Raw genomic sequence first — 12,375 nt, forward strand, 5'->3', positions numbered from 1 at the left:
TAGAGTTCATATTTCACACGGGCTTCACGTAGTTTTAGTTGTATAAAAGTATAAAAGTGAAAATAAATATATATATTTTCATTTGAAATATGATCAAGTTTTTTTTTAAACTAGTTAAAGTAACTTCATCTGAGATGACCTTTGATTTCTCGTAGTTCATTATGTAATATAAAAATATTAACGTAGCTTAAAACTATTTACCAGCTATTAATTAGTTTAAGCACCACGATTAATATTATTAAACACATCTTATACATTATTTATGTTACAACGGAGGCGGGATTGGACAATTTTTTTTTTTAAATCAAGACATCTGTTTGGCACCTCACTCCGGGCAAGATTTGTTTACATGTGATACACGTTTTATCAATTTGAAAAATTGAACTTGATAATTGATAGTCGAAGAGCCGAGATGGCTTAGTGGTTAGAACGCGTACATCTTAACCGATGATTTCGGGTTCAAACCCAGGCAGGCACCACTGAATTTTCATGTGCTTAATTTGTGTTTATAATTCATCTCGTGCTCGGCAGTGAAGGAAAACATCGTGAGGAAACCTGCATGTGTCTAATTTCAATGAAATTCTGCCACATGTGTATTCCACCAACCCGCATTGGAGCAGCGTGGTGGAATATGCTCCATACCTTCTCCTCAACGGGAGAGTAGGCCTTAGCCCAGCAGTGGGAAATTTACAGGCTGATTATGTTATTGATAGTTTGAAAAACAATGTTGGTCGGAGATAACAAACGAATAATGATCGCTATCGCTCGATACACAATTAATGTACGATACTCCGATACTCCGTCCAAGTTAGCCCGAAAAACACGGTTACCTTATTCTATTCTAACGATGAAAACATGCATTCAGCTGCTACAACAATTTAGGTCGACTCAGGAAGATGAAGAAGAAGAAGAAAATGAAGTTGAATGAGAAGACATTCCATTAAACTTCAGTAAAATAGCCGCCCGCATGTCAAGTACACGCCTCAAGTATACTACCACATGTGTGGCGTGAAAACGTGTGCATATAATGTTAAATGTAGCTTAAGTTAATTTTGTACGCGCTTCTTCTCAAAAATTGTGGATCTCAGAGGAAAAATTGTAAAAATAATTATTGTTTGAACTGTTTTTACCATAACACTAACCGCTTTGCTAAAAATTCCAACAAACATATTTATGCGACCCAAGATTTTTTCACAATTGCATTAATGGTATCCCTAACGATCATGCAAATTTTCAGCTTCTTGGGAATTTTTCAAAGAAGGTCTATTTTGACCGGACTGCGCTTACTACTGCTACAAGCTTAAATGGTAATTATTACATTTGATTTATTATAAACAAATATTATATTAATATATAAAGAGTCGAAATGAATGAAACACACACACAAAACACTCAAACTAAATCGATGATTGCGGAGTCAAACTCGGGCAGTATCACAGTAGCACAGGCCCGCTGTGTTTTCACGTGTATTAATATAATTAATTTCGCGCTTAGCGGCGATGAAAAATATTACGAGTAAACCTGCACGTTATGTGTGTACATAAATAAAAAAAATATGTACTTTAGGTAAGAAAGAAACGCTCGTTTGAAAGCTGCCTTATTTACTGTAAGGATAATCGAGGTTTAATGTAGCGAATAACAGCATAAAAGTGACTTGAGCGATTATCTGCTACCAGTGTGGTGCAAGTATCTAGACTAATGTCAAGGCAATTCAAAGTTAAAATCTTTATTCAATATAAAAGCATTCGCTTACTTATTGATTCTCATAAATTCTATCACCGCAACAAAGCAACATCTCAGATCCGATGAGAACCAGCGAAATAAATTCAGCGAAATTCTACATTTAACTTTTGGAAACTTTCCCCGGAGTATGAAAGAAATTGCTAAGTCTAAAAGAATTGAAGTGGTTCTTTTCCAATTTTGCAAGGTTTTCGTCGTTTAAATTTCCCCCATTATATCCACTGGACCATCGACTCTTTGTTGATAATATTGTCAGTGTTCTGTCGTTTATTTTAACATAGCTCAATCAAATTAAGTTTATTGTTGATTTTATTAAAAATAACATAAGTTCCATATCGACATTTTTAATGTTTTCTTATTGATATAAATATTTAGAAAAGTTTTTCAATAGTATATACATATACTATACAGCTTAATTCGGTCATGATAACCGTTAATATTTTCATTAACATAATTCCTTTGACGTCGCGGAGGAATTTGTATTGTATAGCGACCGTAAAACTTTAACCAATGCACAAAGGATTTTTTCATTTTTGTCTGTCTTCCATAATTTCGTTGACTAACAAAGAATTTTGTTGGATCTGGCTTTTCCGTTAGTCGGGAATATATCCTATTTCCTGTGTCGAGTTAATAAAAAAATATTGATATTTTCGGTTAGTAAATTCTCGGTAACAGCTTGGAGTCGGGGCTCGTTAGTGTTAAACTCCCGAGCCCGGAAACATGCAAAGTCGGTGGCCCTGCTCGTGATCTCTCCACAGCTATTTCGGATTTCCGTTCCATCCGACCTACATTTGCTACGCTATACACCGCTGTTATTGTTATTACTGTTAAAAGTAAATAAAAATGGTTTATACCTCATCAAATTAAATATATATTTATTTACCGATACCACTTGGGAATCTTCAAGAAAAATAGCGTACATACTTTTCTTAAAGGCCGGCAACGCACCTGCAAACGCCCGGTGTTCCATATGTCCATGGGCGCTGGCTTCACTTTCCATCAGGCGAGTATCCTGCACGTTTGCCACCTATATCATTAAAAAATATATATTAAAATAGTGTGGAGTTATTCGGGTCATTTTTCGCTGATTTTCATCCAGAATAGATAATAATTTAACCATAAATGTGAGCAAAAAATACTAGCACGGATATCGGGGGATATTCTTTCACGTAATGATTATAAATTCAGTCTTCGTACAGGGAATGTGTCGTCTCGTGACTGACCTTATGTCCTTGTAGCGTTGCCTTCGTTATTTTTTTATTTTTATGTTTAAAGGTCTACAAAACAAAATGACAATCACAAAAATACACATGATTACATTTTTCATGATGTAGACACGGCATGCTTTTAATATTAAGTACCAATTAGCGTCTAGTCCATGAGAGCAGCAGATACCAAGCATACTTTTTTTTTGTTTAATTTGAGCTATTTAATCTGTTGAAATATTTTTTTTAAAACAATTTTTAATGAGGCTATAGAACGGTCGGCAAAAATACACTACATATAATCATCATAAATATTTTTTGTTTCCTTTGAAGGTATATCTACAGTTACATATCTTAAACATTAGTAAATTCAAAAATATAATTATTTTAGTTGTAACATATACATTGGTAGTATATTATTTAGCTGCTGCACAGAATTTATTGTAATAGCTACTTAGTATTATTTATTTTATAAAAAGAGAATTTGAGTGGACACTCAAACGAGATATACATAACAAAACTAATCTTTGTTTTTAACATAATAGGTAGGGCCTGCAAATAGGCCATCTGATGTAAAGTGGTCACCACCGCTTATAGAATATTAGTCATCCCTTACTTCAATGTGCCACCGACCTAGGGATATGTTATGTCCCTTGTACCTGTACACTGGCTCACTCACCCTTCAAACCGGAAAACAACAATACCAAGTATTGCTGCTTGGCAGCATAATATCTGATGAGTGGGTGATACCCAGACGGGCTTCCATAAAGCCTTACCACCAAGGAATTCTATCAAAATAACAATAACATATTTATTATTTTAAATCTAATAGGAGGTACTTTGTAAATTTTACTCTTAAACTTCGCTATGGAATCGGATAAAATATCAATACTTCGCGTCATTGCATGTAAGTCGTTATATTGATTGCATATTCTGTTGATTGGTGAACATTTTGCAACATTAGTGCGATTTATGTATGAAAAACTATTTGTTATTGGGTTTTCTATGGGGCCAATGGTATTGAAATGTTGATTTAAATATTTTTTTATGATTCGATTAATAACAACAGTTTAACGAAGTAACCTATTTAATTTATTTCAAATGTAAATGGAACTAAACGGGAATAAAACCCCCGAAACTTCCAGATTAGATTACTAAATGACAGAATTCTGAGATAATACTTAAAAAAATACGTAGGTACCTAACGTTCTTATTTCTTGAAGTCGGCTAATAATAACGCAATCACTACAAATATCGTTCGGCAAAAGATTTTTTCTCAGCGGTTTAGGAGCACTAAATCGGCTGTATCTATTTTTAAACGTATCTTATAATTTATTTTTAGCGGTCGATTTAACGCTCCGATGTCCTTATTGTAGTAAACTGAATTATCGTCGATACATTCATTATTATTTTTCCTGTATTCCTTATATAAAACTGTTAAAGTTGTTACCTATTTTCTGTAGTTTCAAAGAAATATAAATCTATTGAATTGAATTATTGATCTCATTAATTATATTAATTGATCAATTCACTAGCATAATATCAATTATATAAAAAATAAAAAAAATATATTATTAAAATAACATTTTATGAATTGCTTTTATTTATTTATTTGAAACACCATCGGCATATTAACAAAAACAATGAAATCAAAAGTGCAGGACTAACACGGACCGATGCAGTGTGATACTCCACTACAGGTACTTAGGACACTATTGAATAACAATAAAAAGTAATACACTCTTAAATTAATAATAAAACTAACACAAACTTAGACGAAAGATGCGGCTTAAGGCTTAATACCATTTAATAATTGTATGCATAATGTGTTTATTTATCATTTTAATAATTCTGTATAATAATTGCAAATTTTTATTTTTTAAACAAAGCATAAAACAAAATATCAATAATATTACGAAAAACTGCTTACGATTCCGTAAATGTACCTAATTGTATCTGTGTGTGTTGGTTGTTTGAAGTCGACAGTAGATTGCCCCGCCCATATTGTTTGTGTTTTATAATAAAATGTATTTGTGTTATTTCATTTATCAGTGTGTGCGTGAAAAGTTTTTAAATGTGCGCCATTTGTAAAAAAAAAGGAAAAAAAGGATCGGCGACAGTTGGACTCGTACTAAAACGCAATGATGTCATCTCTCTCAGATATCTATGGTAACTACTGTACTTCTTTCGCCGATTCTAGTCAGATTAATTTTATTTCCAAACTGTTGTCATTTTAATTTGACTATGAATAAGTTAGTGAAACTTCTATATTGAATAAATGAATTTAAATTCAAACTGCACTTACTTACTTCTTGCACTGTCAGTGACATACCAAAACGTGGTCAACGTGACCGTTATTCCGAAATAAAATTTATTTTTTTTCCGTTATATTAAATTTTACAGAACCTAATGTACAGTCAGAGTAAGAAAACCTTCGTCAGTTTTCAAATTCATTCCTTTATCAAGTCGTAAACTTTTAGTACCTTTTGAAACTAAAGCACTAAACAGACAACTGCATATAAAACTAAACTAACATAGTATGATAACATGGTTCAAAATAGTGTAACATCTTTGGACTACGTTTAGTGTCATATCAACATGAAATCTTTATAATGACCTAATTAGTCATTACAAGATTTAAATTAGATATTATATCTTCTACTGAATTGTCAGTCTGTCAGTGTCATGTATTTTCTTGCAATATCTTGCAATTTTACAACAATCAGAATAAAAACGCTTGTAATATTATTCGGCCGCCATTTTGAGTGACGGTTAATGTAATGACGTGACGTGTGATGAGTGGCTCCATCGGCACCGGGAAGTGGTGGTGATTCCTTGGCCTGCAAAAGCGGCGGATATAAACCCTATCGAAAATCTATGGAGTTTGATGGTGCTCGGTGGATAAATAATAACGATAGAACCAAAGCAGCTGTCTTAGAACATTGCCGAAGTGTTTGGGAGGGCTTCAGAGGAACCGACATATACTCTTTTAATAAAAGTTTTTAATAAAATAAATAAGATTTGTTTAAATTAATAAATTTTACTATAATTACTATTTATTTTTACTATTTTTTTTGCTACTTCCGTACTGGGTTTTCGCCCGCGTTCCCGAAAGATTTTATGTTTTCCCGGGATAAAAAGTGTCCAATATATTATTCCAGTACATATTCCTGTGTGCAAAATTTTATCCAAATCCGTTCAGTAATTTTTAGATGAAAGAGTTACAAACATCCATCCATACCTCAGAGAAATCAGCCAGATCCATACACACAAAATTTCGCGTTTATAATATTAGTAGGAAGTAGGATGACTACTATGCACTGTCTTTTATAATAGACAAGATAATGTCCTAATCTCCGATGTTACACGAGCATTCACGAAGGGCTATGAGGTTTCGTGAAAAGTTGGTAATTGTCATCCCGTTTGACGGCTTCTTCTTAATATTAATATAGCTTTAAAACACTATTATACTCTTTGCTAGATGCGACTTATAATGACATTGCGACGTAATATGTCAAACTCAATCGGTAAAGCAGGTTATCGCTCATACTGAGCACACGAAAATAGATCTTAAGGTGACGAACCTTTTCTTACCCCGACTGTACATAAATTTGAACGACCATGACCTTCGACTTCGTTTAAATTTTTCAAATCGCTGTGCCACTCGAATCATCGTTTCGTTAAACTTATAAATAGTTATGAGTTTCGATTAGATTAATATTATTTGTTTAATGACTTTGGGCTAAACCAATTTCGACTGAAATTAATTCATTAATATAGGGGCGGATGAATTGGATTCAAACGTTTCATTATCCGAAGAAAATTTGCAATTGAGACGTCCACGATTGAACAAAAAAGTAAAGCTTTTAGTAAATCTAAGTATAAAATATTATAGTACCTATTTTTCCAAACACTAATTTAATTTTGCAATATACATAAGCATTAGACTTACATGTTGATAGTCAAAGTAGAAACTTCGACAGGGTTGAAAAACAAAACACCTCGATCAAGTGAGTTTTTCCAAATTTGTATTTTGTACAAATTTTAACATGATATAGGAATAGACAGAACTCGATCGTGTCATTCCAAAGAAGAAAGGAGGTCTTATTTATTAACTTTTTTTTTTTAAATTAGCTGTCCAGGCATATCGTTTTCTTTTCAGGAAGTATATTTACAGTAAATAAACTTGATCACCTCACTCAAAGTTCACCCACATCGATCAATCTCCTTCGCGTTTTCCCACCCCACATGACAAGGGCAAAATAATATGTGTACCGTTACAACTAAACCCAAATAAATTAAAGTCACGTCAAACGAACGAAGTCGAGAACGTAGTTGGATGTTCGAAATAAAATTTTTATTCTGTTAACAGTTTTGTAATTTATATACTTAACTTAAATAATTACTGACCTGTTAAATTAGAGGGCTCTCGTTCTTGTATATTAAACTAGTTCTATAAAATGTACTAGCGATCCGCCCCAACTTCGCTCGAGTGTAATTTATTAATAATGAAAATGATATGATATAAATATAATTTATACCCTAAAGCACTCACGAATAAGGTATATTACTACCAGTGAAAACATTCTTAGAATTGGATCATTAGATCTGGGAATTATTCTCAGAAGAAATTCAAGCAGCTCACAGGTATGAGATTATTTAAATTTACGACCGAGGTGCGAAAAGATAGGAGGCCAACCGTTTGCCATTTAAAAAAATCTACATTTACTCTACCAATTATTTATTATATGCTTGAGATTTTTTTAATACCCAATTTTATTTTTAGTGTTGAGCACATGTCGAGGCAGAAAATGTCTTAAAAATCGCGCTACGAGTATTGTGGATTTTCGGACATCTAGGTGATGCGGGTGAAATTTAGAATTTTGACGAGATGTCCGAAGGTGAGATTCAGCTGCCGGGATTAATCCAAACAATTCCTCGCAACATTCCCTATGGAAGATTCGGTAGAAGATGCAGAGTGATCCAAGATCTCTACGCAGAGCCAAAGGATCGAGCAGATCAGAAAGGGCTTGATCGTCGATAATTCGAGCTGCTCTACGTTGGATACGGTCAAATGGAAGGAGCTGGTACTGGGGAGCACCCGCTCAGAGGTGAGAGCAGTACTCCATGTGAGGCCGAATTTGCGCCTTGTATAGTTTTAGGCGATGAGCCGACGTGAAATACTGTCTTGCCTTGCTGAGCACACCGAGCTTTTTTAATGCCAATTTGGCTTTGCCTTCCAATTGACCGCGAAACTGAACGAGCCTCGAAATATCAACGCCAAGTATTCCGATACTAGCTGTGGCGGCTAACAGAATGTTCTCAAATCGTGGGGATACGACGAATGGTGTGATAGAACGCAGCCTTGTGGAACACCAGCATTGACGTCGTCCTCGTGCAGAGATGAAAGAGAGATAAGATAAGATGAGAGAGAAAGGAAGGCTCACAAAAATTCCCTAGAACAACCTTAGCGAGAGACCAGACCGCACGTTTTCCTGAAGGGAGACGCACCAGTCTCTCGCCAATTCTGCCTATGTACTCCGTCTTCGCCTTAGCAATCACGTTTTTGAAGGACCTAGAGGCAGAGTTATATTCCTTTCTGAATGCGCTGGTCTTTACATCACGAGACGCAGATGCGTTAGCCCAGTCTTGGTAACTGGTAATCCAATTGCATTTTCGGCGTGAGGCCGTTTTGCAGAAACGACCGAACCAGGACTGGGACTTGCCACCGATGGGCACCACAGAATATGGAATGAACAGTTTTTATTTTAAATGTTTTAGTGAATTGTCGATGATACATTATTAATTTAGAATTATATGTTCTTTATATAATGTCATTATGGGGCGCTTTTAAAAAAGCCGAGATGGCCCAGTGGTTAGAACGCGTGCATCTTAACCGATGATTTCGGGTTCAAACCCAGGCAGGCACCACTGAATTTACATGTGCTTAATTTGTTTATAATTCATCTCGTGCTCGGCGGTGAAGGAAAACATCGTGAGGAAACCTGCATGTGTCTAATTTCAACGAAATTCTGCCACATGTGTATTCCACCAACCCGCATTGGAGCAGCGTGGTGGAATATGTTCCATACCTTCTCCTCAACGGGAGAGGAGGCCTGAGCCCAGCAGTGGGAAATTTACAGGCTGATTATGTATGTTATGTCTGGGGCGCTTACGATATTACCCCAATAATAAGAGTCGTAGCAGAACGATCAAAGGCATCAAAATTACATTTGGTTTTTATTTTGCTATATAAATTAATTAAGATATTGTTTTTAGAATTCCATTTAATTAAATAGAATCCTTATGTTACTGTATATTATATGATTACAGTACAGGTATCGTTGAGGAAAAACTCGAGATTATACTATTTGTGAAAATTTATATTATTTATATATTGAGAAAACCTATGTGGTGGATGAAAATCTGCCACGTGTACTTGATAGTAGGGTTTTGCGCAAACCCGTCTGGGTAGGTACCACTCACTCATCCTACCTACCTCCAAGCAGTAATGTTTTATTCTGGTTTGAAGGGTGAGTGAGCCAGTATAACTGCAGGCACATAGCATTGGTGATATAAGGAATGTTTAATATTTCCTACAGCACTAATGTGATGGGAAGTAGTGACCGCTTAAGATCAAGTTTTTCACTTGCCAGTCTGCCAACTAAATTAAAAAAAAACTTACTATAATATACATATATATCTTAATATATAATAATCTTACTATAATATACATACATATATATTTAAATGTTGTGGGTATAGGATGTTTAGTTATACAAATCACGTTTGCCAAAGTTCCGTCTAATTCGCATATCTCAAAGTGTTATTATATCACCAGACTCAGCTACGAACATACATATAAATACACGATAAATAATTGCGATCTCAAGAAATCATACAAATATCATACAACTTGTCAATACTTAAACTCACCAGTAATCTTTATATGTGTAAGATATCTTTATATATATATAATACTTATATATATATATATATATATATGTATACTTAATCGATGCGAGTGTCTTGCCGTTTCTTCTCGCTGGAGGCTGCTTTCCGAAACGGTGATACAGTTGCAATTTTGTTGATTCTTAAAATGTTAATTCTTTATTGTAAAGTGTTCTTGTATAAAAAACATTTTACTTTGTGGTAGGGTAGTAAAAACCCGTTTGAGTAGGTATTTTTTTATGATATCGGTAGGCGGACGTGCAAATGAGCCACCTGATGGTAAGTGGTCACCACCGCCCATAGACAATGGCGTTGTAAGAAATATTAACCATTCCTTATATCACCAATGCACCACCAACCTTGGGAACTAAGATGTTACGTCCCTTGTGCCTGTAGTTACACTGGCTCACTCACCCTTCAAACCGGAACACAACAATACTAAGTACTGCTGTTTGGCGGTAGAATATCTGATGAGTGAGTGGTACCTACCCAGACGGACTTGCACAAAGCCCTACCACCAAGTAAAAGGTATCACTTAATCATTAGATATTTTACCGCCAAACAGCAATATTTAGTATTGTTGTGTTCCAGTGTTAATGGTGAGTGAGCCTGCGTGACTACAGGCCCGAGGAACATAACATTTTACTTCCCAAGGTTGGTGTTGGTGGCGCATTGATTTCATGTAAGGCTTGGTGGCGGTGACCAGTTACTATTTAGATTAGGTTATTTTGATACATAATTTACTTTTGTTAATTTTAGTTTTAATAATTGAGTCCAATGAATATTATCGACACTGTTACGTACTCCAATAAAAGGGGGGCATTTTGAACACCGTACAATAAGCTCATATTTTGAATTTTTCAATGTACTTCTGTTCTGTTCTTTATTATTAAATATATATAATATAAAGTCCTCCTTAAAAGCTGGGCATCATTTTATAAATTCTTTTTTATCTTTTTTGTACAGTATGGGGCCTGTTTTATTCATGTTTATTTCATATAACATTTATCATTAGTATTTACACTAGTATTTAAGATTTTACTCGAAAATTAAATAAAAGACTAAAAAATCTCTATACGCGTACCGCACAGCTACGGAAAACAACAACCGCAAATAGCGTAACAGGTTTATCCTAAGACTTGGAAATGTGCTCGATTATAATAAAACCTACGGACAATTTTAGTATTATAATGTTATTTAATTTAAATAAAATGAAAATATATAAACGACCACCCTTTGTATTGTTTATTAATTATTATAATTGTCTTGTATCTCACCCATCGCCCAGTCGACTCGCAGCCGCGGCCCGCTACTGACGTAGCAGCGTAGCCCGTCTACGCGTTGCAATCGTAGAAAGTTATCCCGATTCGCTGTATCCTACAACTGCTTAAATTAACGTCTATATCTTTTTTTATATATATAACAACTTAAACATAACAACAAATATTTTCACATTAAACTATATTTTTTATTTTTTGTTTAATATATTATTGTATGGACAAAGTTTGAAAAGATTCAGAAGACGATTAAGAAGATTAAATGAGTAATATTATTTTGTTAGTCATTAATCAACTATTAAATATAAAAAGAAGTCTTATGTGCATATTTTTAAATAAACTTATGATGAAACTTGTAAAATTTGAAATATCATTAAATGAGTAAACTTAATATTTTAATGATACATTGTGTTGTTAAAGATAAAAAAACAGCTATATGGCACCAAGTACACTTTCAAGAATAATAAACAATGATTTCACGAGACTAATATATAACAACTAAAGTATAGTCTACAACAATGGAGGAGTTCCTCCGACCTAACGAGACAGCCGACGAGTTTTACTCAAGATGTACAAACTTGAGTTACTTCGACTGCAGCGAAGATGAAATGTTGTGGTGTATGATGGGCCCCAGAAGGTTGCCTTTGCTTAGAATTGTGCCCATAACAGTCTTCCTGCTCGTGATATTCTTAACCGGGGTCATAGGGAACGTCGCGGTATGTGTAGTGATCGTCCGCCACCCGGCTATGCGCACAGATACTAATTATTATCTGTTTAGTTTGGCTTTGAGCGATCTACTGCTTCTATTGTTCGGTAAGTAGCATTATAAATATTTAACTAACACGACAAAGGTACCATGCATACGTTATTTATATAGACAAACAGCAGTGCTGTGTCTAATTAATTTTAAAGAGCGAGTAATTAATTGTACATACTGACATGACGAGCTTTTGTTCTTAAACAATTTACCAACTACCAACTTTTTGTTCACCTCCCTGTCAATGTCTCCCTGTTGAAAACAAGTGTCTCTTACTTTCGGATTATTTTTAAGCTCGTTCAACCACGCTGCTTTATTTCGGACTGGTAGAGTTTGTATATTTGTACATTTCTCAGAGTTTAGTCCAACGCTTGCAGGTTTCGAAACAGGATATAAAAGCATTTTATGGTGTTAGATTACAATATCTACTGGTATGAAATTTTGC

At 34.5% G+C, this 12,375-nt stretch overlaps 1 protein-coding gene across 2 annotated transcripts in view; it reads left to right on the forward strand.

Annotated features, from left to right (window-relative positions):
- The first annotated feature begins 11,605 nt into the window (after positions 1-11,605).
- LOC113401532 (neuropeptides capa receptor-like) overlaps positions 11,606-12,375 on the forward strand; it is an 83,835-nt gene continuing 83,065 nt past the window's right edge. For both annotated transcript variants that reach the window (XM_064218487.1, XM_026641469.2), the window contains exon 1: positions 11,606-11,986. In XM_064218487.1, the coding sequence (XP_064074557.1) occupies positions 11,692-11,986 (295 nt within the window). In that variant the 5' untranslated portion in view covers positions 11,606-11,691. The remainder of the gene's footprint in view (positions 11,987-12,375) is intronic.

The sequence above is a fragment of the Vanessa tameamea genome, chromosome 22, assembly GCF_037043105.1.
Source record: "Vanessa tameamea isolate UH-Manoa-2023 chromosome 22, ilVanTame1 primary haplotype, whole genome shotgun sequence".
Lineage (NCBI taxonomy): Eukaryota > Metazoa > Arthropoda > Insecta > Lepidoptera > Nymphalidae > Vanessa > Vanessa tameamea.